This window comes from Apis mellifera, linkage group LG4 (genome assembly GCF_003254395.2).
Source record: "Apis mellifera strain DH4 linkage group LG4, Amel_HAv3.1, whole genome shotgun sequence".
Classification (NCBI taxonomy): Eukaryota; Metazoa; Arthropoda; class Insecta; order Hymenoptera; family Apidae; genus Apis; species Apis mellifera.
In genome coordinates this window covers 8,518,283-8,536,493 of record NC_037641.1, presented here as the reverse complement: position 1 = coordinate 8,536,493, position 18,211 = coordinate 8,518,283, and the positions used below count along the sequence as shown (strand labels likewise).

The 18,211-nt window shown below is 27.9% G+C and overlaps 4 protein-coding genes across 8 annotated transcripts in view; 2 read left to right on the top strand and 2 right to left on the bottom strand.

The window, feature by feature from the left end:
• LOC724830 overlaps nucleotides 1–699 on the bottom strand; it is an 85,342-nt gene extending 84,643 nt beyond the window's left edge. For 2 of the 4 annotated variants that reach the window (XM_026440328.1, XM_026440330.1), the window contains exon 1: nucleotides 102–699. In XM_026440328.1, coding sequence (XP_026296113.1) covers nucleotides 102–146 — 45 coding nt within the window. In that variant the 5' untranslated portion in view covers nucleotides 147–699. The remainder of the gene's footprint in view (nucleotides 1–101) is intronic. The other 2 variants (XM_026440331.1, XM_026440329.1) reach the window with 1 other exon arrangement.
• A 662-nt stretch (nucleotides 700–1,361) lies between these two features.
• On the bottom strand, nucleotides 1,362–2,381 carry LOC107964304. The gene has a single exon (XM_016911757.2). It carries the CDS (start codon nucleotides 2,051–2,053, stop codon nucleotides 1,412–1,414), a length of 642 nt encoding a protein of 213 aa, XP_016767246.1. The 5' UTR covers nucleotides 2,054–2,381; the 3' UTR covers nucleotides 1,362–1,411.
• Nucleotides 2,382–2,583: 202 nt separating this feature from the next.
• Nucleotides 2,584–6,492, top strand: LOC724793 (ubiquitin-conjugating enzyme E2-17 kDa). The gene is made up of 7 exons (XM_006562639.3): nucleotides 2,584–2,690; nucleotides 2,769–2,982; nucleotides 4,426–4,489; nucleotides 4,807–4,838; nucleotides 5,364–5,441; nucleotides 5,542–5,647; nucleotides 5,780–6,492. The coding sequence occupies exons 2-7, from the start codon at nucleotides 2,959–2,961 to the stop codon at nucleotides 5,917–5,919; spliced, it is 444 nt and encodes a 147-aa protein (XP_006562702.1). The 5' UTR covers nucleotides 2,584–2,690; nucleotides 2,769–2,958; the 3' UTR covers nucleotides 5,920–6,492.
• A 3,574-nt stretch (nucleotides 6,493–10,066) lies between these two features.
• Nucleotides 10,067–17,289, top strand: LOC408805 (progestin and adipoQ receptor family member 3). 2 transcript variants are annotated; one of them, XM_006562640.3, is made up of 8 exons: nucleotides 10,067–10,374; nucleotides 13,324–13,495; nucleotides 15,164–15,345; nucleotides 15,622–15,778; nucleotides 15,868–16,020; nucleotides 16,314–16,593; nucleotides 16,707–16,874; nucleotides 17,089–17,289. In XM_006562640.3, the coding sequence occupies exons 2-7, from the start codon at nucleotides 13,352–13,354 to the stop codon at nucleotides 16,847–16,849; spliced, it is 1,059 nt and encodes a 352-aa protein (XP_006562703.1). In that variant the 5' UTR covers nucleotides 10,067–10,374; nucleotides 13,324–13,351; the 3' UTR covers nucleotides 16,850–16,874; nucleotides 17,089–17,289. The 2 variants fall into 2 exon arrangements, with proteins under 2 accessions (XP_006562703.1, XP_006562704.1); XM_006562641.3 differs by lacking the exon at nucleotides 10,067–10,374 and adding an exon at nucleotides 10,400–10,764.
• Nucleotides 17,290–18,211: the final 922 nt, after the last annotated feature.

Sequence of the window (18,211 nt, the reverse complement as noted above, 5' to 3'; positions counted from 1 at the left end):
TCCTCCTTGCAAAAATATGGCGATGCAGGAAGCATCTGATTACCGAACACGTTGAAGCAATCGTAATTATTACGAAAAATGACAAGTAATAATTCGCTTACCTGATAAGTGTAGGGTGTACAAGGAACGTAAAATTCTCTGCTCATAATCGAAACTCGGAGCGGTTGTAAAATCCAGCTGACGAATCTTGGGCAAGTGTCAAAATGCCGGTGGCGCCATCTTGAACTCGTCTGGAGTCGAGGTCGTCAAGCTGTCACGAGGAAAAATTCTTGATTTCTCCCAAGTATGAGTGCCATCGTTGGATATTCTTCATGAAAATTGAATTACGTTAGTTTAATTACGCTTGTACATCTCGTTCGACCTCTAAAACATTAACAGGAATTCGAACACATCCGTTGTCAAATCACAGTACGAGTCACCAACACACAACACACTTTTCACGCTGTTATTAGGATAAGTGATCCATCGAATTAATCACAATGCTTTTAATTGGACGGTATCGTTATAAATGCTTAAAAAGTCAATTGATAGACGCTTGTTCACTGTTCGAAACTTTTCACGACACATCTATGCGATGATAATTACGGCGTTATACCACCTTACTACGCCATTTTCATGTGCAGTATTTGATTTAACTACATTACAATCAAACCACCGTTCGCGTCCACTGGCTAGTGCCGACTGCCGCCAATCATGAACATCAAGCGGATAATAATCATGGCGGCGCGATTTCGTTGCACGTAGCGCCATCATATAATTTATTAGAATCACAACTTAACTTCTGTCGATAATATAAAAATTTTTTTTTTTTATTTACAATTTTTATATATATATATAGTTTTTCGTTTATGTAATATATGTAAATGTATAAAAAATATAAAAATATTTGATAAAAATATTATTTTTAGTCCGTATCAATATATATCAATATTATTTTTCTACTGTGATATAAACTGCATACATATTAAGTGATCAGTTAAAAATAAACTCAATGAAAAAGATTCTGGACGACCTTGTGGTTATAAAAACTTATACAATCTGATACATTTTGATATATTTTTTTATACGCTTATAAATTTCTAATGTGGAATAATTATTCTTTAATAATTATTCTTTAAATCTTGTACATCTCTTTCCATGGCAATACTGATATTATTTTCCATTACTCTTTAAAACATATACTTATGCATTTATAAAAAAGTGTAAAAAATTTTATTATATCTTCGAAAATAGATATTACAAATTATATAAAATATTAAAATTTATTTTGAAATTATATGTTTTATATATTTTTATAAAAATTAAATAAAATAAAATTGAAGATGAATAAAGCAGTTAAGAAAATAATCTTAAAATAATTATATGTGATATATTATAATTATACAGATTAATTTATAGATTTTTAGATAAATTATTTGCAAGGTGTATTAGTTTTACATCCAATTGTACAGCAACATTTGCCTTTTGTAATTGCTAATGATCGAGGTGGATATTTTGAAGAAGGATGCTTCTTTTTTTGTGATTCAATTATTATATTTCGCGGTATTAAAATGTCATTCCATGGGATCTCAACATCGGTAGTAACACAAGCCTCTTCTTGCACAGGTTGTATATCCATTGGCTTCTCGAGTACAAGATCATTCCAAGGAATTTCTAACGTAGAATCGCAACTCTCGATAGCATCTTTTGTCGAAGGTACAGTTTCCGTAATAATTAAATCTTTCCATGGTAAAAGCATAGTTCCTAATGATTCTTTTTCCTCTGTTTCTTTTTCTTCCTTCTCATCTCGATCAATCAAAGGAGTCAAGGAAACATCTTGACGAATTTTCATGCCAACTGCTGGTAATACAATATCTTTCCATGGCAATTCAATCTTTGAATCACATAATATAGACACATGTGAAAACTCCCTCCGTAAATCTTTTAAATATGGTTCATGCCATAATTCTTCCTCCGGATTATACACCAATGTTTGTCTCTTTCTTTTGCATTCTTTTCTTCGCTTTTGTAATTTTTTGCATTGACATCCTAACACTTTTCTTCCGTCAGTCATAATAATTGAATATTATATAAAATATATTTTACATTTAATATAATATTAAACTATAAATTAATATTTAAATATAACTTATTAATTTTCTGACATTATATGACCTAGGGTTATAATTGGAAACAACGTAGTTGTTTTGTTTTACCATATAGAGAGCATTGTTAATATAAGTATATGTATATGGGAAGAAAAATATCTTCTTGAAACAGAATGATGTCATATCTAAGATATAGACATATAAACTATAACTTATACAATAATAATATATTTCTCCTACTTTCGTTCCTTTTTTATTTTAAATTAATCATCTTAGAACATAAATTCACTATTATTCTAGGTTAGTTACTAGATACTTGCTTTAAAGAAAGGAAACAGCGTAATGTGATAACTGCATAGTAAGTATTTGAAAATTATATGATCATCGTTAAACTGAGGTATATATTTAGTTATGTATATATATATATATATACGTGGTACATAACACACATATGAATAAAATTCGTTTAATCACGCGCATTGGCCAATCATTTGTACCTTTCATCACGACATCTACCGAGAAATGATAGTATAATGTTAAAAATCCACTAGTTGCCGATAAAAGGAAATCCGTGGAGTCTCTGGCTTAATTTCACAATAAAAGGTGTAAGAGAAAACACAATAATATTATTTTCCTTTAAAATGTTCCTCCAATAAAATTTATTTGTTAAAATAATCGTAGACACAATTGCAAATAATTTGCTTGAATATGAAGGGGACAATGCAAGAATAGCTCACGGATACTGATTTGACCAACGCTGTAAGGCTACGTTTAGAAGGCAGCCATCTTGCAATCCCTAATCAAAGATCTTCGGCTAGCGGCTATCGCTGTCTGATTTTCAGCCGGTTAATATCAACACACAGTTCAACAAATGGCTTTAAAACGAATTAATAAGGTACGTGAATGATCAGAGGTGTTCGTATTATACAAAGACAGTCGGGTGTTGATGTGATTGTGTGTCGAATGCGGTTGAACGCCCTTAACGATTTTGCAGTGAAGCAATGTGAGCCAGCATTGAAAATCATGTTGGCTTTTCCCCTTTTTTTTTGCATTCTTCGGTTGTGCTTTGATTTACTTGCGTACGCGTTTATATCGACATAGTGCATTATGCACGTTGCACAGTGCCACTTTGTGCCAGTGGACGTAGCTTCGGTGACAGTGAAAATCTAAAAAAATTTTAAGTGGCTAGCCGATAAATTGCCGGAAGTAACGTAAAACCGTGCATTACATACATCTATGTATACATATATGTTTACTCATATATACATATGCATAAAATTATAGATAACTTAGAATTTACGAAAATTTCATTAATGTCTTCATAATCTCTTTGTAGATAAAAATACTATTAGAAATCTTCTAATTAACCGTTACATATTTGTTTCATAATTTAGTATTAATAATTGTCACCATGTGACTACAGCTAACATTAGTATAATAAAAAGAATCATTTGAAATTAATATATTTTTTTATAATGCATACTAATAATTTATCAATTATTATATTTCTTAATCAAATTATAATTTAACGTAGAAGGATAAGAGAATAGAAAGTTCTACATGTATCGTTCTCAAAATAGTCATATAAAAGACAAAGTATATGTTACTTTCCCTTTTTACTTCATTTCTGTTATCTTGTTACATAAAATACAGAAAATATTATAAATGTTTTAACTCAGTCATATTTAATTTAACCATACTTTTCTTTTAAATTATTCATAAATTCATCTTTACATTGATTTTTACATTTAATTGCATGAAACAATTAAGTTTTTACATTTAATTATATTTTTATATTTTTATATTTATCTTAATTCAATTTAGATTCTTTACTTTAATCATTATACAATGTTATAATATATTATGGTTATCTTATGTATAAGACATGAATTATTTTTAAGATATATAAATAATATAAATTATTTTGTATATATTTATGAACTTGTATATTATAAATAAGATTCTGAAATTTAATTTATATTAATGATACATTTACATAATTATATATGTATATAGATATATAAGAATACATATATAAGAATGTTCTAGAATATTTTGTTTACACATGTTCACATATACTTATATATCTATAGATATATAAATTTTAAAATTCAAAATTTTATTACACAAGACAAAAGAATATATTATTGATGATATATATGTATTAATAAAAATTTAGTTTAAAAATAATTTTTAAAAATGAAACTATATATCATTAGAAGAAATTATATATAAGATGTGAATTATTAAATAAGATTTATATATTTTTATATCTATCTAAAATATTTTATTTATATTATTGGTATTTATGTAATATTATAAATTTATTGGTATTTAGGAACTTCAGGACCTTGGTAGAGATCCACCTGCGCAATGCTCTGCTGGTCCTGTAGGAGATGATCGTAAGTTCATTAAGAATTATTATTTATGCATTCATTTTAATTAAAGATTAGTAAATCATAATTGTCTTCATTGTTATTATTATAATTATTTATGAAACATATAATATATATAATTTTTTTGACTCTTCTAAAAAATATAATATATCATTCATTGTCAAGGGAAACTGAAATCATTTTTTCATTATTTTTGTTTATTATTTGAACTTTTTTATACTTTTATAAGTAAATATAATTTATTATTTAATTTTAAGATGATAAGATAATTATGATTTTTAATAAACTATAGCTTTTACATTTAATTCTCTACTTGCTTTCAGTATTCCATTGGCAAGCAACTATTATGGGACCAGTAAGTATATAATGATTTTAATATTATATTACATGAATTAATTAAATATTTATCATCTTGAAATGCATATCTTAGAAATATTAATGTACATATAAATATAATTTGAGTATTATTTTCAAGTATCTTCACTTTCACTCTGATATTTAAAGGTAATTTTTAAGTAATGAAATTTATATTGTACTATCTATGGCTAATAATTTCATGTAAAAATATATAACCCAATGCATGTAATAATCCTTAATAAGATTTTATAAATCATTTTTCATTTGATTATTGTATATTATAATATTTATGTAATATTATAATATTTGTTTCTATTTACAGTAATTTACTATTTACTATTTATCATTAATAATAATATTGGAAATTAATTATTAAATTTTATTGAATATAATTTTAAAAAAGATATTATTTCTTTTTTTTTTCATATATGTTAAAAAAAAATTATAAATACTGAAATAAAATTTACATTATATTTTAATTACAATTAAATATTATATATTTAGGAATAAATGTTATTTTCAGCCTGACAGTCCATACCAAGGAGGAGTATTTTTCCTTACAATTCATTTCCCCACAGATTATCCATTTAAACCACCTAAGGTATATTAAGAAAAATTTTCAGAGTATTTTATTATATAACAACATATAAATAATATATTAATTCTCTCTGTGTTAATTTTATATATATATATACATATAGGTTGCTTTTACAACCAGAATTTATCATCCAAATATCAACAGTAATGGAAGTATTTGTTTGGATATTTTAAGATCGCAATGGTCCCCAGCACTTACCATATCAAAGGGTTTGTAAAAATTTTTAAATAACAAGGGACGAAGAAAACAATAACAGCAATACATTACAAAATTTAAATTATTTATAAAATTTAATATTTTAATGTAATCTTTAGAAGAACAATCTTTTTTTTTTTTTTTAGTGTTATTGTCAATATGCTCTTTGCTCTGCGATCCAAATCCAGATGACCCTTTGGTACCAGAGATAGCAAGGTTATACAAAACTGACAGGGAGAAGTACAATGAATTGGCACGTGAATGGACGCGCAAGTATGCCATGTGATGCGTCAATCTCCGTTGATTTCAACATCTAAAAACCACCAACAAGCAGCCCCAGCCTATTGCCACTTATGCATCAGCACCGATTGAAATTAGCTATGGCTCGTCTACTTTAAAACTTAAGCCAGTACTCGGGTTCGAAGAATGCTCAGACAAACGTGATCAATCTGAAGTTCCCTTCGTACCGAGAGGCCTGCGAATATTGAGACGTTGCCACAATGGCAATTGAGGCAATTTGAAAGGTGGTCACATAACATTATATATATATATATAAATCAGGAAAAAAAAAAAAAGAAACATGTCCGCTTTGATTTTCATAAATAAAAATGGAAGTAAAATATAGGAGAGTGAAAGTAGGATTTGTATTTGAATTTAATAGTTTAATTTCTAATTATTGTGCTTATAATATCATAATATTATATACCTACTTTCTCAGTGAAATGAAAACCTTGAACTGACAGCACACCGATTGTTAGTTTTAACGCAAGTGAGCAATGTTTGCCCGTCCCTTGGAACGATGCGGTCACTTTTTTGTAAGACTGGGCTATATATAAATACTACTGAAACTATACCTGTATGTTTTGTTCAATTATTAAAATTCCTTACCTATCTAACAAATTCTACGAGTAACTCGAAATTTATAGTTTGGTTCCTGTGTGTGTGTAGTAATTTAATTATGCATATCGTTAATCGATAAATTGGACTATACATCTTAAAATAATTCAACGTACGTAAAATAATAAATTTTGGTGACTTAAATGACCGCGACATAAGTACCTGCCGTTCATGGGCCCGTGCGATACTAATATCAATCAAAGGCATTCACGATTTCTTATGACGTCGTTTGGCTTTATTTACATACGAAAAATGTAGTCATCGATGTCACTATTTATCGATAAATGATGAGAGCGAAATACATTTTGTTTGAATTCTTATATAAAACGCGTTACAAAATAGATAAGAAATGTTTCAAAGAGCCCTAGAGCTTAACAATGGATTTGTAAAATCCTCTGAATTCATTTTATAATAGTGCGTCATTATATAATCAATAAAGTCATGCGTCGTACCTTGCGAATTAAGAATTCGCCCGTCGCTATGTTTTACTCGAATCAATGCGTTAATTATTGTTTTGCGTGTAAATTTTTCTTTAAGCGATTTTTTATTATTATTTAGTACTTGTCTTAAGTTTCCTTTCCATCCACAATATAATATATATACATACCATCACATCCCATTATTAAAAAACTCGTATATTATTATCATGGCAGTAAAATCATCCTTTAAAATTGATCCTAGTTTTTTCAAATACGTTTTCAATCGTTATACATTTTTGCAATTTATTGTGGCTGTAAAGGATCACAGTAAGATTTCAAATTATTTGCAAAATCCATTGCAATTTTACAAGATAAAAGAACATGTTGTCATTCACGAGTAACATGTTATTTATCGATAGTTTGTTCAAACTAATTTAGAAACAATGCACCTCTCGTTGGTGCTAGCAGTGTTTCGGCTTCTAATCCTAGGTAACGAATACAATCCGAGATATCATAAAGATGGTCACTTAATTAGAGAGTAAGTAAACGATTTTGTCTTGCGAATGGTGTAAAGTGCGTTAACGAGCAAGTTTTGAATGTAATCGGTGCTTAAAATATGGCAAGCTCACGGAGCGAAAACGAAGCCTAGAAAAGACAAATCGATTAGTATGTAATATGGTATATCACTTGTTAATGTCGATTTTGTCTCATACGATCGTGTACTGCTGTAATTTAATTACAAGTAAATGCGCGGCAAATCAGGTATTTAAATATTTGCCTCGAAAATGGATCATCGTTCATCTCTATTAGAAGGAAAACTACTCATGTGTAATTAATTATTATTACCACATCTCATGTGTAATTATTATTATACATATTATAATTAATTATTATTATTTTAGCATTAGCCCTTTATATAATAAATTTCAAATAATGATAAGGTATATCTATTCTGATCACTTATAAACTACGATCATTGGCGATTATAGACAATTATCTTGATATTTCCATTTTATTTCATATTTTATACGTACTACAATTCTCTTATTGTCATTGTTGCCTTTTATTTATGTATTTAAAATCTGCAACATCTGCAATATGTGCCTTGACCGAATTTCGAAACGTAAAACTGGTAATTTTAAACTTTTCAAAATAAGTCTTTCGTTAATTTTAAACAAGAATTCAATTCAATATCAAAATTGTAAATATATTAGTGCATTTTCTTTATTAATTTTTTAACTTGATTTAACTTTTTAACTTAGGATAAAACGAAATTTTTAAGAATAAAATTGATTATGTCAGATTGATTTATTCAGTTTCATAACTGTAGACAAAAAAAGGGGACAAACAAAGAATCTTCGAACGATCGGAGTTTAAGGTACACGTCTGAACCAGCAGATGTCTTTGTTAGACTTTCACGAAGGAACTGACGCATCTTATGTCCGTTAACAATTTTTAGATACGCTGAAAAAAAAAAACTGTGGAACGGTGAAAGTGGCAATGCTTTCCCTCTTTTGCTCTGGCTGCTCTTGACCGTTGTGCACCTATTTTACAACAGTGTTGGCAGAAACCTGCTGAAACAGCGAAGTCAGTGATGGAGATAAGCATATTTTTATCTGATCAACGAATTTCAAGACTCTTGGAAAAATGTATCACAAACAAGAATCCAATTAAAATTTAATCGTTTTTAATCATTTCCTCGAGTTGTAAGTTTACATTTAGTTTTCATTGAATTTAAACAAATATGAATTTATTTTCGAAATTTAAATACATTCTTTTATCATTATAATATTAAAAAATTAATTTTAATATAAATACTATTCAACTGTATGTATACGAAAATATAGAATTTATTTCTTTTGGTTCAAGAAATCAAAAGTTCATAAAAAATAATTTTTTTTAATAATAAAATGATAGCAATTGTTTTATAATTATAAGTAATATATTATTTTCAGGAATCTCTAATTAAAAACTTTATGCGGATATATGACAATTAATATCTTTACAGTAAAGATTTTATCGATTTTACGATTCTATTTAGAGGATAGAATATTTAAAATGTTTTAAAACGTTAATTGTTATTCAAAATTTTATCAAGTTCTATTGCACCGCGTTAATGTAATTCGTATTTTTTTTATCCCGTATATTAAGCGAATTTAACAATATATATTAATATAATTAATAATTAATAATGTCAATAAAAATTAAATTGAGTAACAATAAAAACTTCGCGATAATATTTTTATATTTATTTCTTCACTATTTTTGGTATTAAATATTATTTTTGATTAATTCTGTGGAACGTGCTTTTCGACGATTAGCCTTTTCTTTATACGAATGTAGGACATCGGTAATTAATATGGCTTACATATTTATACAATTAAATTCCAAAAAATATTCATCCATTTCATTTTTGCTGAACTTCAAACTTAATATGTTCGTTATTAATAAGAATTATGATTTTTATATTATTTATTTTAATATATAAATAATGCATAGGCATTCTTAATATATAAAGAATGTTCCCTTTATCTCGGATCGTATAATAAGGAGAATAGAAAGTTTGAAAAAAGAACGAAGTTGTCCAGTATTACTCATAAGTGTTCTACTAAAATATAACAAACGGATTTAAACTTGTTTCTATTCTCTTAATATATTCTTATATTTCTAATCTATTATACATTCCTTATAATAAATATAATATAATTTTTCGTCTCAATAATTCGATGTTAATAAAAATGTTTCATCATCGCTAAATCAATATGATTTTTCACAATTAAATATCAATTTAATTTATTTCAGAATTATAAAAATAATATTAAACACAATATAATCAAAAAAGGTAAAACTACATATTAAATTTCTTCAATAAATAAATATATATATTTATATTCTCTAAAAATAAAATTGAAAAAACAATCAGTATAAATATTTAAATCATAGCATAAATAAATGTTCTTGTAAAACGTCTTAAACTTATTAATCAAGTTTGTTCTAAAAAAACACTGGCAATAAAGGCAACAACCGAGTCAGGCGAGAGCGTGTAAGGTGTAAGAACGTAGGATCTCGTGATTAACACGGAGATCGAGTGGAAATAAAAACTCGAGCCCATCGCTAGCCCGTAGTACGGGAATGTGTTTCGATCTATCGAGCGGCGCTTTGGACCGTCTGGTTACAGTGCAGTTTGTTCAGTGTCAGTGCTGGTCTCGGCACGTTCGGGGATCGAGGCGGAGGATAAGGTGGTCGATTCGCTCGTTGTTGTGGTGGATAGACACGCATGATCGTCGGAAGAATGTGTCGATAGATCGACGACCGAGTGACTCGCTGCACCCGCCGCGACCTTTTCAAAAGCGTTGATTGCGATCGCTCGATAAACACTCGCGTCGCGAGGGCTTCGTAACCAGACGACAGGCCGCAGCCAAGTGGTACGTAGGCATTAAATGTTAACGATAACCAGACAGACGAAACGTTGTTCGCGATTATTGTCAGGGCTTCAACAAAGGGGGAACGTTTTAAATCATTGTAAAGTGGCATATATCACGCTGGAATTGCAATTAGCGTGCTACGTATCCGTGTCCCCCCGGTGTCGCGTTCACTTGTCGACGACGCGCTTTGTGTTTACGAACAAACGCGTGCATTCATCCATCGTCTGATTCTTCGCCGAGAGTTTTCACTAACAAATTACAATTGTGTTACATGACCGGTCATAACGTGACAACGTAAACGAACCATATTTTATACTACTCTGGCCGTAGTCGTTGCCAAGCTTTACTTATCGATACTTTGCCGCCAAGAAATAATGAATATTGGAAAAGGTATTTATTATATATCGATAGAAATGTTGTAAATGTGGGAACGCGACTTGTGTATGTGTGTGTTTCTTTTTTTTTTTTTTTAATTTTTCTTCATTTCGAAAAATAATTGCAAGATTAAATTGTTGATTATTCGAAATATTGTTTATGAAATATAAATTTCTACTTTGTTCTCGTTAATGTATGAATTTTGATCTGAATAAAGAAAGTTAAATAAAGAAAGCTAGTTTGATTATAATTAATTGTTAATTTTGTTGAAAGTTCATTAATTTTAAATCCGATTCGATTTTGAATTTCAAATTGAAACGATTGAAAAATATATATTTTATGCAAATTTATTCGAAAAAATTATTCGTCTATTATATATTTTTTTTGAACGATAATAACGATTATAAATAATAATGATTAATGATATTCATACGCAAACTTAAATAACGTAAATTCAATACATATGCATGATCATTTATATTCCACTAATTTATACATTAAAGGAAAAACTACTTTTGACGTATTTCTACTTTTAAATCAACATTTATAGAAATAAATTTTTTTTGATATAATTTGTATATGCAAATGTTAAACTCACATCTCACATGTAGACATTATACTTGTGGATTTATCGTGTTTATATAATAATATGAATTATAGAAAATTATACATTAGAAAAAAAGAGAAAGAAAAAAATTTTAAGTAACATGTGCAAACAACAAAACCATAAAAAATTAAATTTCTACATATATGAATACAATTTTATCAATCTCAACTTGACATAAATAATATAATCGTAATATTATAATGCTGATAAAAGGATTGAATTTTTTCACTTATTATTTTCTACGATAAATATAATGTAATTAAAATTCAGAGAAAGAAAAACATATAATGCGATTAAATTAGAAAAAAAAAAAAAATACTTTGATCTCGGGGGGAAAAAAAAAAAAGAATTATCGACAATAGTTTATCTGAAAACGGAAACGCGGAGTCTACTTGTTCTGTGGAGCGGCTTCAACTTTCTCGTGGATTAAACGCGAAAGATCGAGTGCGCAAGAGAGAGAGTGAACACGTATCTTGTAAACACACGAAATAACAGACTATGGGCACAGCTTTCCGGATATTATTCTTTATCGAGCATTTCGAAAGTTTACGACCAAAAGAATCGAAACGTTTACTTCGAAAGAAAAATCTAGAATTATATTCTCTTTTCTCGCAATATACGAGAGATATTTCATTGGAAACGTTCAAGCAAAAAGCCGAGTGTCATTAAAAATACTTCTTGTTTTTCACAATTTCTATTTCTTTCTTTTTTTTTTCTTTTTTGCCTCCATCCGACATTTAACAAGTCGGAGTTTTTCCTCGAAATTCGAAAACTTTTTTTTACAAGATAGTCGCGAGATCTTTTCGCGCCGATTTCGTAGAAAATATTTCTAATCTGGAAAGGATAGTCGCGTGTGAAAGGATAGTCGCGTGCACGAGATTTCCTCCGGCGAGAAGTTTAAAAAATAAACTTGGAAAGTGGCCATTACATTGAAAACCCGACTTGTTAGAGAACGAGAGGAGGCTCTTGTCACTATGTCGATTGATATGGAAACCAAAACGGATCTGTAAAGAGGATCTTAGGGCGTATGAATGCGAATGAATGCAATGAAACTCGAACGCACTAATGAGAATAATGAAATAAACGTTATATTTTGATTGCACTTCTATTCGATTTAAAAAGGCAAACTTGAATAAGCCCTCGACAAAAATTTCTTTGATAATATACGATTCAATCGATTTATTTTCTTTTTTCTCCTTTAAGCCTTATTTTTCAATTATATAATCGAGATAAGAAAATGAGAAGTACGCGTCGAATAGATAATGACAAATATCTTGAATATTATGATGAAAAAAAAAACATTTAATCAAGACTGCAAACAATTTCCTATTCATATTAAATAGATTATTTTACATAATATATTTAATAATTATATATTTTCATAATTATTCTACATGCATAATATATATATATATGTAAAAATTTATAAGCTCAAGTTTATAGATAACATAGTACTGAATAAATTATATTAATTCATCATTCAATTTAATAATTTTTTTTTTTAACAGTTGAAAAATATTTAATAAAGATTTCGAACAAATAAAGAAGAACTAAGTGGACTAAGTAAAAATTCTCACTTTAGATAAACGAAATACTATGAAAAAGTTTTAAATCATCCATCGAAGATTTATTTGTTTCTATAAATAAAATAATACTTGATATACCAAAGTTAATAAATTTTTTACTCTTTATATAATTTTATAAAAAAAAAAGTCTCTTATAGACTAAAAATTTTACTTTGATATTGTGATTACGATTATTATCTGCGTTTAAGCAATTATATCATTACCGACGAAAGAAAAAAAAGAGATTTACTGAATTGGAATTGATTCATTCAACTAAACTGGGCTCAAAGACTAACATATATATATATGATCCTATATATAAAATCACGAGCGTGTAAACCGTATTATAAATTCAATATATGTATAAAGATCTTACAGCCCTATTCATCCTTCCATTTGCAGACTAGAAGATAGATTCAAATATTTTTCAATGATGAAATTACTAGCGGGTGTGGAAGAAGTAAGCGATCAAAGTGAAAAGCAAGGTAGCGACGATCAACAGCACAACAACAACCATGAGAAGCAACCAAAAACAGATATCACCCAAGAGACCCTCAAATTACTTACTGGAGAGGTAAATGTGAAAGTTATTATATCGTTCAATATATCGTTTAACGATATGTAATTACAATCGTTTTTATTTTTCTTTTTTTTTTTTACGGCGATAATTACTTTTTTTCCCTCCAAGTGGAAATGATTCATCGTCGGTGTGAAAATGTTGGAGATTTTTTTTTTTTTTTTTTTCATTAACGAAACGAATTATCGCAAGCACGTGTTCAAATATTCCAATCAAATAACTTTCACTTTGACCGGTTCATAGTTAGATCACACACGAGTATTCAAGTATTGTATTATGCACGGTAAATGCTCCATTTTTTTTTTTTTGTTTGAAAAACTTGGACTTTATGAAACGTCGATATGCATTTCTGAGTATGTAGGTTGTTCACCGATGTACGTATAACGTGCATGATTATTCTTTGCTTATTATTCCACGTCTATCAAGGTTACGAATGAATTTCTAACGTAAGTATACAAATCATGCGACTAACATTAGCATTCTCTTTTCGTTCGATTCCGGTTAAAAAATATTATCCGAGAATTTTTAAGGGATTTTAAATTTCGATAGAAAGATTATTAATATCCTGGAATATATCATTGGAATAATAATTCTGATGGAAAGATAACAAAAATAAAATTTATTATCATTATTATTTTTTTTTCTTTAATTAATGAATTATCATTTTGATGAAAGCAACTTTCTAATCGTGCAATAATCAATATGGAAAATATAGATTTATAGATTGTAGAAAAATTGAAGAAATATATTAGAAGAAATAGGCAAGTAAAAGGATAATAGGATAAGTGTAGAATAATAGTGATCTATCATTATCAAGCGAAGATTTCAGAAAACTTTGAAAAACGCAATATTATTTAAATCCGGACAAATTGGAGAACGTATTGGTATCCTAGATGGAAAAAGTAAAATATATATATATATATATATATATGCTCGTGCATATAAGAACTGGCGCTAGTGTGAAGTGAAAAATCGATTTCGCTAGTGAAAGATACAGAAAAGATGAGAAAGAAAGCCCCGTGATATAAACTTGACACACTGAGATGAAAGGCAAGTCCCGTTGCGACCTACTTAACAGCTTTCTGTGAGATAGCAACTAAATCTTTCCATATCCTGAAATCATCTATTCATAATTTCGATGAATCAACAGAGTGCGAAAAGTAATTGACTTTACGAGTAAAAAAAAAGAAAAGAAAAGAAAGAAAAAACTTACAGAGAAATTCATTTTATTAAACTTTTATTATTGTAGAAAATAGCCTATTCGCATTGTGACTATTAAAATATATAAAATATTTCAATCTATATTTTTCTTTCATCGCACGTGCATTATATCGTTTTACGTGATATATCTTTCTTTTTTCGTTTTATTTTTTAACGTATCCAGCTTAAGACAGATAACTGAAGAATTACTTTGATAAATTGTAATAAAGAAAAAAAGAATTGTACTTACTTATTTTTTGAAAAGAATTTCCATATTTTTTTTATATTTTTGCAAAGTATAACAATAATTTCGTTATATAAATGCATTCGTTATGTAACTATATAACTCGAATCTAATAATTTCTGTTATCATGTTATTGTAATCAATCGCAACTTACAATTTATTATGAAGATATTCTAATGCATTAAGTACAAATAAAATATCGAGATGATAATTTCTCTCAGGTATACCGCAGAACCTCCAAAAAGTTGGAGGATTCGCCTATTAAAGGTAAAATTACGCCGGAAGATGAAGAAAAAATGAGACGTCTTTTGCCTTACGAGGAAGCTCCTGAATACCTTCAACACAATCCTTATATTCTTCATGGTTATCGAGGATATCTTACCACGAAGCTATGTATTGAAAGGTATATAGTTATATATTATATGCATGCATAAAATTAAATGTTAATACAATTTTTCAATAAATATATATATATCATATAATAAAAACACGTTAGACAATCTAAAAAAAAAGCATCTTTCTGTAATAAATGTTAAAGAAATTTTTTTTCTATACAATGAGAGAAGAGAAAAAATAAAATCACAATTTTTAAATCTGTGGATACGATATAATATACGTACATCTGCAGCAGTAGTGTTGCATAATAATTTGACAAAAAAAAGAAAAATACTTATTTCAGTATATTCTGGTGGACAAATGAGACAGTAAATATATGGAGTCACATATTCGGATGGATGTTATTTTTTGGCCTGACTCTGTACGATTTGTGTCTACTGAATATTCACGCACCTTTTGGTGACAAAATGATAGTAGCACTTCTATTAGTTTGTTTTCAGGTAATATTTAACGATATGATGCTTAGTATCGAAAATCACGAATAAAAAAAAAAGAAAAGAAAAAAGTAAGATATAAATTACTGTTTCAGGCGTGTATGATATTATCATCGGTGTATCACACATTTTCTTGCCGAAGTGAACGTGATTATTGGTGTTTCTTATCATTTGATTTATTCGGCATTGCTTTAAGCCTTTTGTCGATATACATGTCTGGAATTTATTATGCTTTTTGGTGTCACACGGTAAGCAAATCAATAATAAATAAATAGTTATATTGTATACATATTATAATTATAATTAGATAGATAGAAAATATTATTAGTGTATTAGATACTACATGTATCTAATCTTTTATGTGTATCAATAATTATATTCATTATATTTTCAATTTTATCTTAAACTTTAGCCAAGAAAAAATATTCTCTATCATATCATTCAAAATAAATATGAAAAAACATTTTTTCTCTTTCCTTCCTCTTTTTTTTTAGATAGAAAAAGAAATTATTATTAATAGCAAACATCTCCCTTTATCCAGGAATTACAGAGATTTTATCTGATAACCGTGTTAGCAATTTTTATATTTGCAATGGTGTTGCAAATACCAAAATTAAACGTGAATGGCAACGTGAAACTAGTCGTTTTTGTCGCTTGGGCGGCTTATGGAGTTTTGCCAACGCTGCATTGGAGCGTTGTTATGGGCGGTTTGGACAACCCGATCGTTAGGATGTTGCTTCCAAGGGTATTAGGAATGTATATTATTAGTGGTGTAGCATTCGCCATTTACTTGAGCAAAATACCAGAACGCTTTTGTCCAGGTAATACTGTTCACCTTTTTTTTTCATGATATAAAATGTAAAAATTTAATTTTTAAATTAAATGCACAATGCAATTGTTGTATTATTAGAATGCAATTTTATTTTTTTTAAAGGATGGGTGGATTACATTGGTTCTTCCCATCAATGGTGGCACGCGTTGGTGGTATTGGCTCTTTATTATTGGCACAATACTGGAATGCTTTACGTGGAATACAGAATGAACCACGGTTGTCCAACCAGTATAAGATCATTATGACAAACACAGACTGGCGACCAATCAGGTAATAAGAGACATTTTTAAATATTTATCTTTAATTCCAGAAAGAATCTTAGTTCTTTCTATTGTAAATTCTTTTTTTTTTTTTATTTTTCCTTTTTCATCCGTTTCTTTTGCAAATTTTAAATATTATATATCAATTTCTCGTTATTACCTTGTTTTATTTCAACGGAATTATGTAATTATGATAATTGAATTATAATGATTTAATATTTCAGGTTTTATTATGGAATGCGCTTGTGCTATGGAATTTAATGTTTGGTCGTCAGAATATTACAACAAGCTACCGTTTTATGCTGTTGAGAGAAAGACAACTTGCGCAATTGAGAATCCATTACAAGCGTACCTTCATCGGCAGACAATCTAATATCACAATACGCAATATTCCTAATATATATATATATATATATATATATATATATATATATATATATATATATATATATATATTTGAAATATTATTAGTGCTGATTCCTTGACAACGTCTTGATAATGTTTTCTAAAAACACTAGTGATTTTAATTTATTTTATATTTATACATTTTAAATAGATTCATTGTATTTTCCTCTTATCCGTACAATTTTTATAACAAACAATCTTCATAAACATTTATTTTATTTCTATCGAAATAGAATTTTAATTTTCTCTTTGTTGCAATAATTATTATCGAGGATAAAACGGAAACGATAATACACGTGCACATTATAATATTTGATATTTATATTTTCTATTTTCTATAATTATAGTTATGAAGATGTTTACGCAAGTAACAAAAGTTTGTTAGGATTGTACATTTCAATGGATATTTATTATTTAATAACCAAAATTACTTGTGTATATTACAAAATACCATTTGTAAAAAGTATGTTATAAGATAAACAATAGAAATAGAAAAATGATACACTTTGATTCTGAAACAGTGCCTGAAGATTATAATAATCTTGCATTTTTCAATACATGAAAAATAAACGTACATTTTGTACATATAAATAAAAGAAGTTAAAAAAATACATCTTTACCAATTTTTATATGATATTGTTAAAATTAAAAGTATTTAAATGAAATGATTGTAATAAAATATTGTTAATCCTGTCAATTGTTAAATAAAATTGTTGACTACAGGTACATTATTTTCATCTTTTAATAATTCCAATAATTAATATCTATATATCTTAATATTCCTTGGATTATACCTTTTTAATCATTATATTGGATAAAAAAATAAATATACTAGAAAAAAATAAAGCAAAACAGATATTGAACTCGTTTTTAAATACGTAAATTTTCGAGCAACTATAGACAAGGAAAACAAATAATAGAAGCAAGACAGAGATAGTATAA